Source organism: Malus sylvestris, chromosome 2, assembly GCF_916048215.2.
Source record: "Malus sylvestris chromosome 2, drMalSylv7.2, whole genome shotgun sequence".
NCBI lineage: Eukaryota > Viridiplantae > Streptophyta > Magnoliopsida > Rosales > Rosaceae > Malus > Malus sylvestris.
In genome coordinates this window covers 17,387,906-17,410,112 of record NC_062261.1, presented here as the reverse complement: position 1 = coordinate 17,410,112, position 22,207 = coordinate 17,387,906, and the positions used below count along the sequence as shown (strand labels likewise).

Genomic DNA, 22,207 nt, shown 5'->3' with positions numbered 1-22,207 from the left:
TCTCCTTTGCACCCACCCATCCGCTCTATCCCTTCTCACCTTATCTGCACCCACCTATCCACTCCCTTCCCTTCTCTCTCCTCCACCCTCTTCACCTTCATCCTTTGCAAAACCCAACCCTAAAATCTGAGGAACCTAAATCTGAAATTGATTTGGAGCAGCTCCTGTTCGCGAGCCACCCGAGGAGAGAGAAGAATCGAAGCACTGAAGCAAATGAGCCACCATGTGTTGGTGCCACCGTCGCCAAAACCCAAAAGCAGACCATAGACGTTCTCTCCTTCGAGGTCGCCAATGTCGTGTCCAAGACCGTTCACCTTCACAAGTCCATCACTGACTCTAAGATCTCGAAGCTCTAAAATGAGATCTTGAAGTTCAGGAAGAAGATTGCAGGAAATGGAGTGGGCGACGACAACGAGGAGTTCGGATGAGAGGAACACAAGGTTAGAGAACATGTGTTGGCGGATTTGGTGGAGTTTGAGGGTATTGATGTGGGATTGAGCTTCTTCAATTGATATTCTTGGTGGAATTAGTGGTGGATTTTGGTTTGGTCCTTGGAAGAAGACAGATTGAGTTTGCAGAGAAAAAGAAATTTTCTTTTTTCTTATTTTTTTTTAATTTTTTAATATTCACGTGGGCCCATATTGACACGTGGCATCCGATCATTGTCCACGTGGATGTCACATCATCAATTAGTGGATGTGTGGACGGAAAGCTTAATGGATGCATGAAAGTGTCCCATAATTATAACTTTAGGTACCAAACTGGGACTAAAAAAACTTCATGTACCAAATGTTAAAAACCAAGAACCTTTAAGGTAGTAAACTGAGATTAATCCTAAATTAATTTGATATTCTCAAATATGACAAAGTCATTGGCTATCAACTTCAAGTCCAAGTATTTAGCCACTCGGTAGATGATGAAAGTTTTTTGGCCTTTGGATAATCTTTTCTTAAATATCCTTCCTTACGTTTCTCAAGCACAACCAAAATAATAATAATAATGTTATAAACTTCTTATTTAAGTGTGATTGTGTAAATCATAGATTAGATTTGATTTTAGTTATTCTTCCCTATTAGGATTTGTGTTTCTTGGAGAAGAAGGATTTCCTATCTCTCTTATTACTGTAAATAAAGGCACTGCGTAAGAGCAATACACATCATCTACACAACCCTACAAACACATCTCTCTCTATATTTTCTTTGTGCCCTTTTTCATTAAATATAAGTCACAACAAATAATTATATTTTCTAGCAGAAAATAATAATAATAGTTTTGACATTGACAAAACGACCATGCTACTCAATTATAAATTCTTTTGTAGAAAAAATTAAAATATAAAATAAATAAAATAATACATGAAATTAAGGGAGAAGTTGAATGACACACCCCGACCCATAATGTCCACCTGGACTCCGAATCTAGCTGTGTTGGCCAACACCAGGAGAGTGACAAAGCCATAAATGTAGTGATGTGGAAAATGTAAGTAAGTTTAAACCTAAAAGTGCCAAAATATAAGAGTGCGCTAGTGAGCAGAAATGACTCATTTCACAGTGATGTCAGAGCATAAGTACAGTACAATAAGATAGGGTGAGAATTATACCCTCGAAGGAAATCATCTACACCAAGATTTACCAAGAATCCTCGTCGATACAAAAACTCAGCAATAAAACCTGGAGGGGAAAAAAATAAGGGTCAGTGAGCCTAAAAACAAAGCTTTATAAAAATCTTTTTGAAAATGTTATAACCCCTCGCCGTAAAGCAAGTATAGTTCCCAAATATACATACTACGTATAGTATAAAAATACTTGCCATAGCCAGCAATTTTTTAAGGATACCATATGCCACAACTTTTGTAACCAAATACAAGATGTCCGTAATCACATATTTTTGCCTAAATAAACATATCACATCGAATGCTCATCAATAGATGCTGACACACGAGTTCATGCAGAGGTATTCTGACATGAACATAGGCTTTAGTACTACAAGCACATGAAAACTGGGGCTATGCGCAGCACATACGAGTCGGAATTTCTTATTGCAACCTGTACGACAGGACTAGCACCTACAATGGATCCAAGGTGAGCATACGGTGCGATGTGTACATACACATGAAAGCCTAGCCTTGGCCCAGGTGAGTACTAACACCGGTGCAACAATGATGAGCAAATAACTTAAATATAATCATGCCATAGTAATTTCAACAATTCTAGTCAATACAATTCTATTCATGACTGTAGATATAATTAAGGCATCCCCAATAATAATAAGCTTACATGTGCATCCCGTAGGATTATTTCATCATTTCCCGACAATAAGGCATTTCTTATAAACGTTAATTTAATCATGGCAATATGTATAGAATTTATTAATAATTGTATATATTGAAACTAAATAAATATATGTATATATATATATATATAAGACCCACTCACAATTCATGTCGTCGAGTCAAACCCGCTTCGCAGCATCGAGAGTCCTTGCGATGCGTTTCACCTAAAAACGAAACCATTTATGTAAATACGTAATGTACTAACGTATAAACGTGTTTTCATACAAAATATGGCTAATAAAGAAACTATTTTAAAATGGTTGAATTTTGGAAAACGGAAGGCGGATTCGGGTCCGGCACGTTGAGAAACCTACAAAGGCTCCACAAGCAGCCACGAGCCGCACTCGCCGACCATCCCACCCATCCATAAGGGCCTACGCGAGTTTTTACAATTTTGCAGGTTTTTGGTCCAACTTCCAGAGTTAATCAAGCTCGATTCTCTACCAAAATCAATGATTCAAAAGCTATTTTGAAGTTAGAAATGTAGGGAACAAAACCATACCAAATTAGGGCTGAGTTAAGGTCGGTGTTGGCCAGAAAAATGGCCTGAAAGTGGCCAAATGACCACGAATTGTAGTTTTCCAGAAATCTGGGAAATTTCATCCCAAATTTCATAGCTATTTTTAGCTCGCTACCTAACCATTTTCAGTGTTCAACCTATTATTTGAAACTCGTAATGAAGGGAACAGGATCATACCATGAGGTCAAAACACGGTCGGAGCCGACCAGAAAAGTGATCTGAAAGTGGGCCAATGGCCACTGTTCATTTCTTCCAAAAATCTAGGGAAAAACTCCCCCAACTTGTTTTTTGCACTCAATCACCCCCAATCAACATTTTAAGGTCAAAAGCACAATATAAGGCTTTAGAATATGAAGGATGTGAAGGTCTTGAGGCTCACCATGGTCAGGGAAAAAGGATGAACAGTGCCATGGCCACTGTTCATTGCAAATTCCATGATTGGGTTGCCTTCAATGTCTGAGCTTAACATAAGTAAGGAAGGACAAAGCACAGTGATGATTTGATGGTCTGATTCGCCTAAGTAGTTAGGTAGTGGTGGTGTGGTGCTACTGTGCACAAAGAGTGCAGAGAGAGAGTTTTTAGAGAGTTTGAGGGAGGGATGCAGAGCAAAAGAGAGACAGAGAGGGACATGCCATGGTGGTTTGGTGTGGTAGGGATCGCCAGAGGGTTTTGTTGGCTGTTGTACAGAGAGGGTAGGACGAGAAAAATAGTGAAAATGAGAGATGAGGGATGATAAATGAGGAGGAAGGAGAGAGTTCTAGAAAAATGAAGGGGACACGGGAGCATGGGAGAAATGAAGTGTGGGCCCCAACGGCTTACAAAACAACACACATAAAAAATCTCCTAACCTAAAGTTACCAAATTGCCCTTCACGTTCATAAAATCTTCACCATATCTCCAAATCTAATTCCGTTTGAGTCCACATGTTCATCTCGCTAACTACTACCCAAATATGTTAAAAGAATGGGTCGTATGTCTCATTAAACGATGGTCAACAAAAGTCAACTATCCTCACATCAAGGGCATTTCCGTTAATTTACTCTTTTTAAATTTATAAAATTGTAGAACTAAGGACGGTTTGTCACATTGAAACATACCAAAGACATATCTGTCATGACCAAACTTTATGCACTCATGAGCCATGGTGCAATGATTTTATTTTACTAGACTATTTCCAACTCAAGAGTGGGAAATCTCAAAATTTAGTCTCGTATATTAAATTATTCACCTCTTCATATGAGGTTAGTCAGAGTTTGGTTGAAAAACAGGGCTAAAAGCAAGAACCTATGTACTCACAAAAGGAGAGCTTGAACCTATGTACTTGTGTAAACCCTTCACAATTAATGAGAACTCCTCTACTCCGTGGACGTAGCCAATCTGGGTGAACCACGTACATCTTGTGTTTGCTTCCCTGTCTCTATCCATTTACATACTTATCCACACTAGTGACCGGAGCAATCTAGCGAAAATCACAAACTTAACACTTTCTGTTGCACCGACGTTCTCGCTGATTTTGTGCACCAACATTTGGCGCCGTCTGTGGGAACAACACTTATTCCCACTCTCTTCAGCTTTGCTAAGCTAGTTTCCATCATTTGTACACTCTCTTTTGACCAGGCATCCCTTTCCAACATGGGGAGCGAAGAAAGCCACAACACACAGAATGACACCCCTCTTGCACCTAGTGCGAAGAAACGAAAGAATGAAGGAAAGAGGGTTGCTCTTCAAGCTAAAGTCGATGAGCTAGAAGCTCAGAACAACAAGATAGTAATGAAGAATGAGGTCATCCAGGAGTAGTATGAGAAGCTCTTTGAGACGCTCCACAAAACTAGGTGTACTCAAACAGTTAGTTCGTTGCCCATGTGGACATCGACCATCATCTGGGTGCCCCCCCAACACGGAGGGTCACCTCCATTCGACATGGGTATCCCTGATGAAGAGCGAGCTAATCATCAAAACATTGATCAACATGAGACTTCTCTCAACCCAGATGCTTCGACCCAAAGTAAAAGAAGTGGAGGAAGACACCTCCTTGCAGAAGGGTTGGAAAGATCGAAAGCCATTTATCGTGACTTCCAAGACTTCCTAAAGTAACGTCGAGAAAATCCCCTCCACATATGCTCGAAAATCAATGACCCAAGGGTTTCTGAAAGACTTGGTCCCCTCCCACACCCAGTCCAGCTGCGAATCTAGGGAAAGAACGTGAAGGTACGAGGGACTCTGAGGTATTCCGATAGACTCGCCCTAGAAGTCAGTACGACGAGTCCAAAAAAAAACCACACGCCCATGCTCAAACTTTCCTACTTCCAAGAGGCAATGGAGACTTACGAAAGAAAATTCCAGTGGTATATAACTCTACTCATGACCCCCTTATCCTACAGCTTCTTGGGGAAGTAAACAAGTTGAAGGACGAACGTCAGGCCAAGATAGCTGACTGGAACCAACCCAAGCCTGGCCCTCTCACAAGAAGGATCCTCGACACCCTCCTTCAAGCGAAGACAAAGCAAAAGCTTGGTTTACAACTCTATACTGGAAGGGAGGACCTAATTGAACAACTTAACCTCTTTGAGTCCACCATGGCATATCGGATGTATACCAACGAAGAGCGATGTCTTCTCTTCCCCTCCACCCTCTCTGGCGGAGCTCTAAACAGGTATTGCCATCCTCCACCTGAGATAGTAGACTCATTTGAGGAATTGAGGAAACTGTTTGTCTCTCAACACATCTTCCAGACCGATCACTTACATTCTGCAGATGACTTGTACACTATTCGCCAGAAGCCGAACGAGTCACTATGAGAGTATACCGATCGCTTCAGCCATGAGTATTCTTACTACGCTGAGGCATATGACAAGACCGCCCTCAAAGCCTTCACAGCAGGCCTACATGATTGTTTCTTCAAGTACTTGATCAATGCCAACACTTGGAAGACTTACTCTGAGGTGATGGCACATGCTTACAACCACGCCTCCGCCGAAGCAGAGACATACCAAGGGAACCCCCATATGGTTAATCCCTATCAACAAATGGGAAGTGGAAGTCAAGTTCTACCAAGTGTGGAGATATTGGCCATTCAGACACCCATTACATCATTTCCTGCCTCATTTAGCTACTCGCTAAGTCACCAAACGTATATATCTCTTCGTAAGAGGAAGGATTTTTACTCTCAGCAAGCCCATTACAACAAAAGGGATAAAAGTTCGCATCAAGATAACCAGGGGTGAACGTACCTTCGACTATTATGACTATGGGGCCAAGCCTCACTTTTTCAAAGTGGAGGACTAGGTACTGAAGGAAATGCTATTATACGAAGGCATACACATTACAAATGTTTTGACTCTCAACTGCTTGAGATCTTTTGTCACACAAGCCATTCGGTAAATATTTAAAGAAGAAGGAATTCAGACAATTTCTTCTGAGTCTTTTGCGTTCCTAGCACTGGAACACTTGGTCTACGCTGACCTACCCTTATACTCTAACTCAGAGCTTCAATATGCGTACTTTGACACAAAGTATGTGATACTAAGAGTTACAACCAACATGGTTCACATATCAAAAGCATGGATCCTTTAATGCATAGCAAAACATTCATAAGCATCACTCATATCAATCAACATAAACATTATACATTCCAACACATTCATACATAAACATCATACATTCCAACACATCCATACATAAGCCAACTGTGCTTCGAAAGGGTTCAACATACTTTGTGTCTTCGACACTTACCACAATGTGCCTCGACACCTTGCCCTTATTCTCACCAACTAGGTGATGAAATGTAAAGAAGAAACTCATCTTCATGACACCAACCAGGTGATGAAATGTACAACCCGTACTCTCCTTCATGCCACCAACCAGGTGATGAAATGTACAACCTGTACTCTAATATCATTTGGCAAGTTGCCACTCATGCCACCAACCAGGTGAAGAAAGAACTCATCTTTATGCCACCAACCAGGTGATGAAATGTACAACCCGTACTCTCCTTCATGCCACCAACCAGGTGGTGAAATGTACAACCCGTACTCTAATATCATTTGGCAACTTGCCACTCATGCCACCGACCAGGTGAAGAAGGAACTCATCTTCATGCCACCAACCAGGTGATGAAATGTACAACCCGTACTCTCTTTCATGCCACCAACTAAGTGATGAAATGTACAACCAGTACTCTAATATCATTTGGCAACTTGCCACTCATGCCACCAATCAAGTGAAGAAGGAACTCATCTTCATGCCACTAACCAGGTGATGAAATGTACAACCCGTACTCTCCTTCATGCCACAAACCAGGTGATGAAATGTGATGAAAGGTGATGAAGGAACTCACCTTCGTACCACCAACCAAGTGATGAAAGTAACTCACCATTCATTCCACCTACTAGAAGACGAGTGGTACAACTTGTACATGTGAACTCCTAGCATTTACAAATAATCAAAAACCCTTAAGCTTGACAACTTAACTAGGGGAGCACTTATGCTCAACAAGAGTTATAGTTACCAACAAAGTCTTATTGCAAGCCAACAACAACTTCAGTACATGGCGTACGAAGATCAAGCTATTCAGCCCTTTTGCATCTATTTCAGACATTTCCCCTCTGTAACAATGCAAACACTACAACTCGTAGAAAGCTTCACACTCTTGATCAAGATAATGTGAAGCAAAACCAATTTATGATGCCAACAAGAGCTTCATCAAAGGAGTTCAACCACAATTCTCAAAAGTTTCACACTCTTGATCAAGACAGTGTGAAGCGAAACCAATTTATGGTGCCAACAAAAGCTTCATCAAAGGAGTTCAACCACAATTCTCAAAAACTTCACACACTTTTGATCAAGACATTGTGAAGCAAAACCAATTTGTGGTGCCAACAAGAGCTTCATCAATGGAGGGCAACCACAATTCTCAAAAGCTTCACACACTCTTCACACACTCTTGATCAAGACAGTGTGAAGCAAAACCAATTTATGGTGCCAACAAGAGCTTCATCAATGGAGGGCAACCACAATTCTCAAAAGCTTCACACACTCTTGATCAAGACAGTGTGAAGCAAAACCAATTTATGGTGCCAACAAAAGCTTCATCAAAGGAGTTCAACCACAATTCTCAAAAGTTTCACACACTCTTAATCAAGAAAGTGTGAAGCAAAACCAATTTATGGTGCCAACAATAGCTTCATCAATGGATGGCAACCACAATTCTCAAAAGTTTCACACACTCTTGATCAAGACAGTGTGAAGCAAAACCAATTTATAGTGCCAACAAAAGCTTCATCAATGGAGGGCAACTACAATTCTCAAACCTTCGATGCAAATTTAAGACTGTTCGAAGCAAATTCAATTTATATGGTTCATCCAAACCTTCAACTACTACAAGGTGTGGCTTGCATCACAATCTCTTGCTCAACAGTGTGGAAGCAAAATTTGTATATGTTGTCTCTCCCACATTTTCAAAATTTCTAGTTTCCCAAAAAAAAAAGGAAATTCAACAATGCTTCATCAATGGAGGACAACTACAAATTCTCAATAGTTTCACACTATCTTGATCAAGATAGTGTGAAGCAAAATCAATTCATGGTACCCAACAAAAGCTTCAACTCTAAAGCTTCACCTACAAAGCTTCAACTCTAAAGCTTCACCTACAAAAGCTTCAACACAAAAGCTTTACCTACAAAAGCTTCAACACAAAAGCTTCACCTACAAAGCTTCAACTCCAAAGCTTCACCTACAAAGCTTCAACACAAAAGCTTCACCCACAATAGCTTCACCCATAAAAGCTTCACCAACAAAAGCTTCACCACAAAAGCTTCACCAATGGAGGAAAACTACAAATTCTCAAAAGCTTCACACTATCTTGATTAAGATAGTGTGAAGCAAATTCAATTCATGGTACCCAACAAAAGCTTCAACTCCAAAGCTTCACCTACAAAGCTTCAACTTCAAAGCTTCACCTACAAAGCTTCAACACAAAAGCTTCACCTACAATAGCTTCACCAACAAAAGCTTCACCCACAAAAGCTTCACCCACCACAAAAGCTTCACCCACCTACAAAAGCTTCGCCCATAAAAGCTTCACCTACAAAAGCTTCACCCACCTACAAAAGCTTCACCCACAAAGGCTTCACCCACCACAAAAGCTTCACCCACCTACAAAAGCTTCACCCATAAAAGCTTCACCTACAAAAGCTTCACCCACAAAAGCTTCACCCACCACAAAAGCTTCACCCATAAAAGCTTCACCCACCACAAAAGCTTCACCCACCACAAAAGCTTCACCCACCACAAAAGCTTCACCCACAAAAGCTTCACCCACAAAAGCTTCCCCCATCACAAAAGCTTCACCCACAAAAGCTTCACCCACCACAAAAGCTTCAACACAAAATCTTCACCTACAAAAGTTTCACACTATCTTGATCAAGATATTGTGAAGCAAAATCAATTCATGGTACCCAACAAAACTTCACCTACAAAGCTTCACCTATAAAGCTTAATATATATATATATATATATATATTTTTTTTTTTTTAATTTTTTTTTTCTGAAATTCGAAAATTTAAAAATTCAGAAATTCAAAAATTCAAAAGAATAAAAAAAAAAAAATTGCCTAGGCCTCCTCTTCTTTAGGCCTAACAACTTTCATAACAAATATATATGAAGGATGAGTTTTGGGCTACCACTTAGAAAGGAAAATGGTGAAGTTTTGTTACTTTGGAAACTTGGCTACTAGCAAGACACCTCCTTCGTCAACTCCCTCGACCAGAGACTTGGGGGACTCCTACCATATGCTACTGCACCTTGATACTCGAAAGTCTTACGACTACTCAGTAACTTGAATTTTTTCAAGTCTCCAACTGAGAAGCTTTCCTCACTCGGGAAATTAAGGGAGCACTACCTCAACCTACATGCTTCACTCACAAAGCTTCAACATACAAGCTTCAACAAAAGGAAAAATTCAAAGAACTTAGTGAAGAAGGCCTTGGTGTATTTAACACAATAGATTGAAATGAAGCAAAGCTTGTTTATTGATATCTCTGATAAGTTACAAATATGTACATATACATGAATCAAAATAAACAAACAAGAGGGAGCCTTCACAAAGGTTGCTCAGGAGAAGTCTCAGCAGTCGGCAGAGCCCCAGAAAGATGAGGCACCAGAGGGTGATTATTCAGAGTCTCAGTATTAGGCAGAACCCCAAAATGAGGAGGCACCGAAGGTTGATCATTTGGAGCTTCATTACGCGGTACAACCCCAGAAGACGAAAGCAATAAATGCCTTTAGAACAAACCCACAAACCTCTGATGATCAAGTAAAATCTGACCATCAGATTCCTGCAGCTGGTCGAGCTTCCTCTTCATGTTTGTAACATAGTCATGTGTGAGCCTGTGCAACTATTTATTCTCATGCTTGAGCCCCCTGATCTCCTGTTTGAGACTTATCACTTTAGCTGCCAATGTTTCAACTTGGCGGGTTCGAGCAAATAGGCGTTCGGCCATATGAGACAGATAAGGCAAGTGAAAATGATACCACACTTCGGTACTTAGAAGTTTCGTGATTACTCAATGGCTTGGATCTTGCAAGTCCCCAACCAAGGAGTTTCCCTCACTCGGGAACTTAGGGGAGCACTGTTTGTACCATACTTGACCAATCCCGAAACTACTGAGCACCGGTCAACGTTATACCGTCAAGGACCCAGAAGAGTTTCCTTCCAACCAGGAGGCCAATCACAGCGCGACACGTGTCAATATCAGAAGCCAATCATAGCGCGACACGTGTCAACATCAGAAGCCAATCATAACACGACACGTGTCAATGTCAGAATGAAACTAGAAACTCTCTTCTATAAATAGAGATCATTCTCTCACAATATTTCCTAATGTCATTTGTACTAAATCATTCACTAGTACTCACAAAATGAGAGCTTGAACCTATGTACTTGTGTAAACCCTTCACAATTAATGAGAACTCCTTTACTCCGTGGACGTAGCCAATCTAGGTGAACCACATACATCTTGTGTTTGCTTCCCTATCTCTATCCATTTACAAACTTATCCACACTAGTAACTGGAGCAATCTAGCAAAGATCACAAACTTAACACTTTCTGTTGTACCAAAGTCCTCACTGATTTTGTGCATCAACTTATCTTATTTTTAGGTCACACTGGATCATGTTACGAATAGAAATGATGCTATGTATGTAGGTGTGGCATGAGTTGCGAAGAAATTATTATATAGAACAAATAGTTTTACCGGACTAGAATGTGATGCAATCTTAGGTTCATTAAATTGGTTAAAGCAGTGTATTTTACCATATGCATCTAGGTCTGAAGCTAATTTCAAAATAAATAACTTGATTATCAAAAAACAAATAAATTGAGTGATGAATATTCTTCAAATATACATAGCATAACAATAATGCATATGTAGATCATATATTGGCATATTGATAATCACTTGTCTCGAGCTTATTCGACAAGTTGAAAAAAAATAAATAGTATACTGCCGATTTGCCCCCTGAACTATCACCCAACTTTCGATTTCCCCCCTGAACTTTTTAATTGGAAAATTAAGGACTTAAACTAATTTTTTTGGCCGATTTGCCCCCTGCTGTTAATTTTTCATTCATTCCATCCAAATTTTTGTTAAATGGAAGCATATGCACAACATGTGTGGGTAGTTCGGTCGCTTCATTCTTTAAAATAATTGAAAACCTTAGATTTCTAAAATATAAACCTATGCAAATATGTGTGATTCTATAGCTTTTGTATCTAAAGGTCTAGTGAAATGACACTTTTGTCCACAAATGAGAGTTACGTGGTTTGCATATGATAAGAGTTAACGTTAATTTGGATGAAATCTATGAAAAACTAACTGTAGGGGGGAAATTGGCCAAAAAAATTAGTTTAAGTCCTTAATTTTCCAATTAAAAAGTTCAGGGGGGAAATTGAAAGTTGGGTGATAGTTCAGGGGGCAAATCGACAGTTTACTCAAAAATAAAATATATATGTGTGTGTGTGTGAGTGTGTGAGTGTGTGTGTGTGTTAGGTCTCTAAAAAGTATTTTTATTTAGAAGCGTTTTTCATAAAAGCATAAAATATATATGTGTGTGTGTGTGTGTGTGTGTGTGTGTGTGTGTTAGGTCTCTAAAAAGTATTTTTATTTAGAAGCGTTTTTCATAAAAGCACTTATATTAGAATAACTCCGTTATTTTTAATAAAATGCAAGTGTTTCTTGAAAAAGTACGTACTTAAAATGTTTCCAAAAAAAAAAACATAGTAGATGCTTCTTCTAGAAATTATTTCAAATGTTTTTTTATAACTCAAATGCATTTCTAGTTTTTTCTTGTCAAACATTATCATAAACATCTTGATAACCTAAAGCGCTTTGAAGTTATTTTAAGGGTAAATTACACAAAACTACCTCAACTATTGGGTCATTAATAGTTTCGTACTTCGTCTTTAAAAAATTTCAATGTCATACCTCATCTACAAATTTGTTGCAATGTCATACCTTCCATCAGTTTGTCTGTTAATTCTCTGTTAAATGCTGACGTGGCTGGAAGTGGGACCCACTCTTTATTAAAAAAATTAATTATTTATTTAAAAATTAATTATTTTTTTTAATTCTCAAAAAAAAAAATTTGGGGGACCCACCCGTCCACCCGTGTCCCCCCCTCTTCTTCTTATTCTTCTTTTGTTCTTCACCATCTACCCGTATCCGCCTCCTACCCCCAACCTTCCATCACCACCCTACCGCCGCCCTCTCTTCCCCATATCCACGCCGACGAGGAACACCACATCAACAATCCACCCAAAAAGTCCTTTAAACCCACTAATCCATCCAAACACTCCCTTAAACCCCACCATCGCCTCCTCCAACCTGCAGCTCACCTCTGACAGCACATCCGGGTCTTGAGAGTGCGTCACCGCTTGCACAATAAACCTTGTCCGCTTCACCGGGTCACTGCTCTTGAACACGCCCGACCCAACAAACACCCAGTCTAGGTTCGAGTCGATGTTGCTGTTTTGCCAGCTAGGGTCCAAATCGACAGAGGGAAGGAGGATCCATGGGTGAGATGGAAGGAGGTGGAGATGGAGGAAGAGAGGGCGACGATGGGGTGGTGAAGGAAGGTTGGGGGTGGGGAAGGGGACACAGGTGGATGGGGAAGAACAGAAGAAGAAGAATAAGAGAAGGAGGTGGTGGGTCTGGGGGGAAAGATGTTGGCGTGGGTGGGGAAGGGGTCGGGGGTTGTAGGGAGGGGATCTGGGTTTTGGGTGGGATAAAGGGGCGGTGGAAGAAGAGGTGAGGGAAGGGGTGGTGAAGGAAGGTTGGGGGTGGGAGGGGGACACGGGTGAATGGGGAAGAACAGAAGAAGAAGAAATAGAGGGGTGACACGGGTGGACTGGTGGGTCCCTTAATTTATTTATTTATTTTTTTTTTTTAGAATTAAAATAATTCATTAATTTTTTAATAAATTTTTAATATTTAGTAAATTTTTTTAATAAAGAGTGGGTCCCGCTTCAGCCACGTCAGCATTTAACAAAGGATTAACAAACAAACTGACGGAAGGTATGACATTGCAACAAATTTGTAGATGAGGTATGACATTGAAACTTTTTAAAGACAAGGTAGTTTTGTGTGATTTACCCTTATTTTAAAAAACTGTCTTTATTATTTGGGTCTACATTTTGAAAGACTTATTGAAATAGTGGCATGTGCACCATTGAACAGAGTTGCATGTATGGCATTTCAAAAATCATGTGATAATGAAAGTATTTAATAATTAAAAAATGTTAGGAAGACCAAATTTTTATACCATTTTTTATAGATGTATGATGTGATGGTTCATGACTGGCCTCATTTTTTAATGATTTAAAGAAAGAGTCCACCATCAACCTTTACATCATGTAGTTTACAAAAGATAGTCTAAAAATTTGATCTCTTTAACATCACCCATAATTAAAGAATCCCTTTGAATTCTTGACGATTAAGAAAGTACTACTTTCGATCATTTTTCAACTTGAACAGGTAAAATCAATTAGAGAAATGCTAAGGGGACTTTCACAAAGTAGGACTTTATGGATTCTCTACAATCTCATTGTTTAACATCAATTCCTATCCCAACATTGCAAAATATTGTGTCAAAAACATAATGTGACAAAAATCCATATATATATGTATGGACGTTGTATTTTGGTGGATCAATACTAATGTTCCTGCAAAAATTTTGTACCAAAACGTAATGTGACAAATAATCCATATATAAGTGTGGACGTTGTATTTTGGTGGAGCAATACTAATGCCCCCGCACTATTCTCATCAATGACTGGTCAGTGGGGCCTTAAATAATTAAATAGTACTCCTCCTCCTCTCAAAGCCTAATTATTTGTCCTTAAAAAGATTATAATTGGAGTTAATAAGCATGCATGCATTAGAAGCTTGAATTGCTGTTCTCTTGCGTTGCATTATTTTAGGGTTATCATGTCTTATAGGTGACCTAACTACTCATCCCGCTCATCAGCATCGATCGTACGCCGACAAAGCAATATTATTGAGAGAGTCCTTAATTATTATAATTATGATTTTTTTTTCCTTTTTATAATAGGTTTTGTTAAATTAGATGTTAGATTAAACATCGACATGATTTGAACTCACACCACCATGCAAAGGCTCAATGCATTTTCACCATTATAGTAAAAGGTCATATGCAATAATAATAATAATAATTATTGTTATTATCATCATCATCAAATGTACATGAAGAGAGAAGAGTAGGTCCCACACACTCCACATCAACTTTCTAGTTAAGCAAAGATATCCGGATTCTTGTTGATGAATTATATTCTCGTGGCACCATTATAACTCTTTTGAATTGAATTCTACTACTAGCATTACTCCTCCAATGGTGCATGTTTTCCACCTACTTTTCTTTTTCCCTTTCTCTTTTCCTTTATCACAAAACAAACAGAGAAAACAAAGGAAATTACTGCTAATCCAACACTAATTACATATGCAATTCGAGAAATATAGTGGACATCTCTTCTAATTAATCTATCCCAATTAATTAACCAACAAAACAAATTAAAAACCACCCACCATTCTATATATCCACCCATCTCTCTTTAAATAAAAGTTAGAATTGCAATATTTGGTAAGCAAGGAGTTGACACTATGTGATGCACGTCCATCTCTCTTCTCTAGCCACATGAATTAAGCAAACATGGAGTGGGAGACAGTTCATGTGGGCTGATACAACTAAAAAGAACTTCTTAATATCCAATCATGATCTTCTCATTTTTTTTTTTCTAATTTTATTTCCTTTTCCAATAAGATAAAGCAATCTTTGAATGAGCAAAATCCCACACTAGCTTATTGGGCATAATTAAAAGTCATATTTCCTCGATTATCTAGTGTTTAAGAATATTTGATCACTCACAGTTGTATTTGATGGATTGAAATGATTATATTAAAAATAATTTTATTTAATATACACTCTTAATATCAAATTTAACAACAAAAATGATCATACATTTGTAGTGACCAAGAGAACATTTATTTCTAATGATAATATATATGTCACGGAATACTTCTGCTGAGACACAAGTAAAGATAGCACAGAGCAAAAGTGTGCCCAATAATTGAAATACATGTAAAGTGAGAACCTACTAACGCAAGAGGAAGCATATAACCCAATAATTGAAATACATGTAAAGTGAGAACCTACTAACGCAAGAGGAAGCATATAAATGAAAAGAAAATTAAAGTAGTAGCTAGCAATAGTTAGAATTGGTACGTTAATGGGTGGCGAAGCACAAGCGAATCATCCTCTTTGATGTGTTTCCCACTGCCATGGGATTCTAGCAGCAAGCATATATGTGAGTTCTATTGTTTTGTTGTTATAATAATGGAATGGAGATTATGCATGTAAGAATATATATTATATGGTAGTGGGACTCAAATTGTCAACCTATGTAGAGAGATAGGGAGGTACCTTCATAATTTCACAATGCCCCAGATTCGTTTCTCTACTCATTCCTTCGTTTGATTAATAATCATAGCCACCCACCCACCCACCCAGCGCCCCCACAAAAGTCTCATTCCTAATTCTCTCTCTCTCTCTCTCTCTCTCTCTCTAAAACTCATAACACACACCCTTTTGCTCCCATAACTTCAACCATATATATTATCTCTCCCAACCCCCCATTTCACATAACAAACCCCCAATTACATCTCCTCCTCCTCCTCCTCCTCCTCCTCCTCCTTCTTCTGCCAAATGGGTTTCGATGATCATGCTTGCAACACAGGCCTTGTATTAGGGTTAGGTCTGACGTCGTCTGCTCCTCAGGAGAGTTGTAACCTTACAAAGTTTGCAAAGAATAATATTAAGCCTTCCCTAAATTCTGCTCCAACAAGTGGTGCTTTTGAGCCATCTTTAACTTTAGGTCTTTCTGGTGAGCCATATCATCAACAAACAGTAGCCTCCAATATTTACAAGGTTGGTAATTCTTCTCAGGATGAAGCAATTGATTTGTACAGGCAAGCTGCCGCAGCGTCCTCTCCTCACAGTCATAGCGCAGTCTCTAACTCCTTCTCTAGTGGTAGAGTGGTCAAGAGGGAGAGAGACCTCAGCAGTGAAGAGGTTGATGTCGATGAGAAAGTCTCCTCAAGAGTGAGTGATGAAGATGAAGACGGTTCTAATGCTAGAAAGAAGCTCAGGCTCACCAAGGAACAATCTGCTCTCTTAGAGGAAAGCTTCAAACAACATAGCACTCTCAATCCTGTAATTTCTCTCTCTCTAATCATTTTGTTAGGCTATTTGATTAGAGAAAGATTTATGCACATCGCTGTTTATTTCTGTTATCTTGATTTTTTTTACAAACGATGTTCACATGTGGCGAAAAAATGTACGAAAATCATTTATCTTTTATTACTATTATTATCTCTATGAAAAATAATATTACGAAAATCATTTATCTTTTATTAATATTATTGTCTCTATGAAAACTAATATTAATTTCATTGGTTTATTTCCAGAAGCAAAAGCAAGCTTTAGCCAGGCAGTTAAACTTGAGGCCAAGACAAGTGGAAGTATGGTTCCAAAATAGGAGAGCCAGGTAAATATTAAAAATTAATTTCCAGATAAAATTTTTGGGTTATTTTCCAAAAAGGTCCAGATATTAATTAATGCAAAAAATTTGATTATACTGGCTTTGATTTGTTAATTCGCAGGACAAAGCTTAAGCAAACTGAGGTAGACTGTGAGTTCTTGAAGAAGTGCTGTGAAACACTAACAGATGAGAACAGAAGGCTACAAAAAGAGCTGCAAGAACTGAAGGCACTCAAATTAAACCAACCTTTGTACATGCATATGCCAACAGCCACCCTCACTATGTGTCCATCTTGTGAAAGAATCGGAGGTGCTGGTAGTGAGGGATCATCCAAGAGCCCATTTTCTATGGCTTCAAAGCCTCATTTTTACAATCACTTTACCAATCCCTCAGCAGCTTGTTGATTAGAATATTAATTACTATTTATGTTAGGATTAGATTTATAAGAAGAAAAAAAAAGAAAGAGAAATCAAACCCTCATGACCCCTATATTTTTGGTTAAGGGCTTTGTAGTGGACTCTGAAGGACTAGTGTAATTAATTTGTAGAAAATATAGTTACTACTGATCAATTACTTTTACTTTTTTTATTTATATATTTTTGTAAATCGTCAAGAAATATATCTATGAAGGGATTACTATTATTTGTTTGTTTGTTGATTGATCTATGTTTTTTTTTAAATTTTTGTTTTCTTGGAGTTCATTTTTGTACCAAGCGTGCATAGCTTACGTATGAGCATGAATATTTCAGTTAATCTATGAAAGTTTAAACAAACGACAACACTCACGCATGACTTAATTAGTTGAAGTGAAAGAGGTTGGCATTGATGTATGAAATATAAGATAAGATTGAAATCTCGAACCACTCGACCAAACAAAGGTAATGTTTTTTTGATGAATCGTAATTATCTGAATAAATACAATACAATATCTACCACAAATGCATTTTCCTTTCGTATCTTTTAACACACGCACACAAACCAAACAGTGTATACGATAGAAGTATTAATTCTTAAGTAAAAGCAATCACTCTAAACCACGCATGTCAAGTAAATCCATATATTTTGTGTCATTTGAGAAAAATTAAATTTTCAGCACACTTTTTGAATTAGTAAACTCATTAATTCAAGTAAACTATTGTATCATTTGTACCGACCACTTGGCACTTGCTCATATACCTACTTATTTTGTTATACATGCTCATATCCCATCATCCCTTCTTAATTCGTGTAAATAAGTGTATTTTTGACACTTTTGTAAGTTATAAAATCAACAATATTGTCTGGAAAAGCAAGCATTATTACCCATGATACAACGAAGAACAATTGATTGATGTTGTTAAATGTTTTCTCTTGAAATTATCACACATTTGACCAAGAAAACAATATTGGAATGAATGATTACATAAGAAGTAAGTGTGGGGTTAAGGGGTGGGACGTTAGCTCACATGTATTTGTCTGTAATTCAGTTGCTTAGAGATAGATAGAGGTCGACCACCACTACTACTAAAATGGGTGGTGAGAAGCGTGACGAGAAAGAAAGGAATGGATGGTTCACTAAAACAAAAAAAATACAAAAACTAATAATTTTAGTAAAGGATTATGGTCACGTGACATGCCATGGTTTTACTAGGACCAGTAGGGTCACAACCCACGTGATATGCCAATGGCTCTCTTGCCTTCTTTCTTTCACAAAATCTTATCATGAGATTTTGTATCAAAGTCAGACTCCTCTTCCCATATGATGCATGGACCCCAACCCTAACAAGGACCCAATCCACCTTCCGTTCATATGGATTAAAATTTCTAAATCCCATCTGAAAAATATATATTTCTCAGTTCCCTTTTTTGGCCCTTAGTTCAAGGAAAGAATGATTACTTACCATTTGATATAATGTAAAGTGGACAAGAAAGTAAACATCAATAGTTAAAAGACCGCATTTGTTGGATTAGATTAAACGGTAGGTGATAATAATTTCTTTAAATTATATGATTGAGGAGAATGAAACTCGGCATACTCTACCTTTACAATATAGGAATACCCATACACAATAAATAAGGTATAGTAGCTTTAGCTATATACTCAGATAAATGGACGGTCCAAATTGATTAGGACAAACAAAAACTACTACATGTTTACGTTACAGGCAAGCTATGATGAATGATGAGAAAGGTTGTTCTAAAAACAAGCCACACATCACACATAATGGATGGTGTAGACTGTGGACCAATTAAATCATGAGGGGAACTTTCCAGGAAAAGAGTACCCTTTCCGGGAAAACCTCTTTGTCTTATGGTCTCATCATCACTTTCATCACCCATTTTTTATGTCACGATCATCACCTTATGGGAACCCTTCAACCCCTTTGAATTCCAAGCTCGAAATAATTATTATTTTGATTGTTAAAGAGTGTGAAAGCTATCTTATATGGGTTGTTTCGCATTTGTTAGTTTTTCCCAGTTTTGCCTTTTCGGGAGATTTTTTAGGGTTGTTAAATGCTATTTTGGGAGGATTGCTTGTTGTCTACTATGTGAGGATGGTAAGGGGACAAAAACTTTATATTAAGAAATAATAATCAAATTATTTGAAGGCAAAAACCAGTAGCGTCATATGCTTTATAACAAGCATTTAATATGTTAATTAATCTTCCACTAATTATAGATTCCATGTCTGCGTGCGCACATACGTAAGTAAATAAAGAAATAGACCAGAAAACACATGTCTTCCATTGGATGATTTGTCGGTCCGTCGACTTATATATAAGGAATTGTTTTATATTATTTCGGAAATTACCAAATCACACAAAATTCTACATCACTTTTCGCAGGAATTATATATTACACTAGTGTTTGAAAGTGTGTTTATTCGGTTGGTTCAGTGACCAGCTACCAACTATATCTAGAACTAATGATAGGTTTTGAACCAGTTGAGGAAAAAAAAATAGTGACCCGTTATATATTGGTTTCCCTAGATGTTTACTGGCGAACTTTTTATCTGATCATAAATTTATGGTGCTAATTTAATTAAAAGTTTAACACGTCATTTACTTAGTTTGATACTCGCCTCGCAAATGACGAGTTCGATATGGATTTATATTGTCTAGGTCTGTATTCTTTTAACCCTTATCAATAATCGCTTAATAAAAATACACCATTGCATCGGAAAAAAAAAATTTTAACACGCTATAATTCTTTTTCTTTCTGTTTTTCTTGATGCTGATATTTTCCCTTCATCATTTTGCTTGATTGTGATGATAATCAATTATTTTGTTATACTTTTCTTATTTGTCTTCTTCAATAACTAAGTGTTATATTACTTGATTATAATTTTACTTGTATCAGGAAATCAAATCAGCGGGAGAGGGAAGATTGAAATTTAGTCTTAGACGCAAGCAATGTTCACTACTACTTGAGCTAAAAGTAGTCATTTTTCCTTGTGAGATAACGTGTTTATGAATATATGTTAGGCTAAAATTCGATTTGCTTCTACTTTTAATCTAAAGAAAAAAGTGTGAAGACAACTTTATGTTTATACACTAAACACTCACATATCAAATAGTTCTATATCACATAAGTCTTTTTCAACTCAAAACAAAGATAAAATTCTTTGTGGAATTGTGTTTTTTTTAATGATTCTACAACATTTTAGGGTTGAACTAACTAATTTAAAAAATAATAATAATGTGGTTATTAGGATGAAATGATGATTCTATAAGTGCGAGAGATCAAGTTTATCATTCCAAATTTAGTTGTTGATCATTTTAGCCAATCGCACAAATTCTTTAAACTTATGAAACAATTTTTCTATAATAAATATATATATGCATTATCCTCTGATTGCTGCACCAAAACACTAAACTTTCACCGGAGGCCTTATTTTAGATTGTAAAATTATAGGGATGATTTTTCCTTTTTAAATGTGATCCGCGCTGGGACTCGCCTCAAATGAGAAAGGTATGCAAGAAGAAAATAAGGGATGGGGACGAGGATGCAACGGCAGATCTATGATTTGAATCTTGGAAGGTCCCAGTATTGAATACAAGTTTTTTAGATAGTAACAAAGTGAAGCGTGCAAAAAAAATTTAATTTATTAACTTGGTGGGTTTGTTGTGCACATGTCAATAGATATCGACATATGCCTAAGTAATATGATGAGTGATATGTAAGATAATATAAATGATTATGATCATAATACACATGTAACTTCAATCAATTAGATAATACCCAAATGCATCAAACATGTATATCAATAAATAAAACAGTAAAAAGGAAAAGGTAAAGAATGATCTAGCCTGTGATATCAAGAGAGGCGTGTTGTCACTGTCCTAAAGTCGTAGACGCCTCCCTACGTGCCGGTTATAACGGCTATCTACAACTCCAAGATACAACCCTTGAATCTCGCAGAATGTCTAATCCATAAGCACGATTATGGTAGATGGGGTGCCAAGTAGTGATCAATTGCCCATTGATGATCAAGATGAGGAGGAAGATAATAAGGATTATATATGAGTACTGTAGTAGGGAGAGAAGGAAGACATTTTAATCTATGTTAACGTTTTTGTTCTGTTTATGGAGTTCGCTATCTATAAAACTATACATACCCCTTAATAAAAGACATGACTTCTCTAATGGATATGACTCTTCATATTTTTTATTTAAAATAATAATAAATAAAGTTTTGAATCTTTAAGAAAATAAAATAAATAACCAACAATCCCCCACAAGATTCAAAACTCCATAGAAATGTAGAAGAAGTAAATATATAGATATGAATGGAAGAAATTTGGGCAACTTGTATACCATGCAATAGGTGTAGGTGTCTTTTGGACTTGAACCTACACTTAGTGTTAACAACTTTCATCTGAAGGAATCATAGTGAACTATGTCTTGAACTAGATTTCTTTTTTACCAGAATACTAAATGTAACACACATGGTATCGATCAAAAACTTGGCGCAGGTTAGCGCTATTTATGGCCATGCGCTTGAACTTGATTCTCATGAGAGTTATTAGACAACAGCCCAATCCTCACAGTTGCGGCCTCACAACTACTCTCACTTAGGTGAGTTCTCCAAGAGTACATGTGACATGTACCCTGCGGGAGATTGCCCGCCTCAAAACTCATTTAGGGTTAATACCCTTCCTAACGTCACATAAAATTGCACTAATGTCATAGGGATGAGTGGAAGAATATCTCATGGATATCTTCATTATAATATGAGTGCTATAATGAGTCACGCAATATGGA

The 22,207-nt window shown here is 37.6% G+C and overlaps 1 protein-coding gene and 2 long non-coding RNA genes across 4 annotated transcripts; 1 reads left to right on the top strand and 2 right to left on the bottom strand.

Annotated features, from left to right (window-relative positions):
* Positions 1–1,327: 1,327 nt before the first annotated feature.
* LOC126613753 (uncharacterized) lies at positions 1,328–3,568 on the bottom strand. Of its 2 annotated transcripts, XR_007620184.1 has the most exons (4): positions 3,232–3,568; positions 2,436–2,496; positions 1,601–1,670; positions 1,328–1,495 (listed from the first exon to the last, which is right to left on the bottom strand). It is a non-coding gene; the product is annotated as an uncharacterized LOC126613753 (long non-coding RNA). The 2 variants fall into 2 exon arrangements; XR_007620183.1 differs by having other exon boundaries at positions 1,328–1,670.
* Positions 3,569–15,465: 11,897 nt separating this feature from the next.
* LOC126613752 (uncharacterized) lies at positions 15,466–15,902 on the bottom strand. The gene is made up of 2 exons (XR_007620182.1): positions 15,847–15,902; positions 15,466–15,712 (listed from the first exon to the last, which is right to left on the bottom strand). It is a non-coding gene; the product is annotated as an uncharacterized LOC126613752 (long non-coding RNA).
* Positions 15,903–15,969: 67 nt separating this feature from the next.
* Positions 15,970–17,605, top strand: LOC126613751 (homeobox-leucine zipper protein HAT22-like). Its single transcript, XM_050281336.1, has 3 exons — positions 15,970–16,635; positions 16,890–16,969; positions 17,085–17,605. Exons 1-3 carry the CDS (start codon positions 16,129–16,131, stop codon positions 17,365–17,367), a joined length of 870 nt encoding a protein of 289 aa, XP_050137293.1. The 5' UTR covers positions 15,970–16,128; the 3' UTR covers positions 17,368–17,605.
* The last annotated feature ends 4,602 nt before the right edge of the window (positions 17,606–22,207 follow it).

Coding starts and splice junctions, on each gene's coding strand:
- LOC126613751 (XM_050281336.1), top strand. CDS start 16,129: ATGGGTTTCGATGATCATGCTTGCAACACAGGCCTTGTATTAGGGTTA. Junction 16,636..16,889: donor AACATAGCACTCTCAATCCT/GTAATTTCTCTC, acceptor GTTTATTTCCAG/AAGCAAAAGCAAGCTTTAGC. Junction 16,970..17,084: donor TTCCAAAATAGGAGAGCCAG/GTAAATATTAAA, acceptor GTTAATTCGCAG/GACAAAGCTTAAGCAAACTG.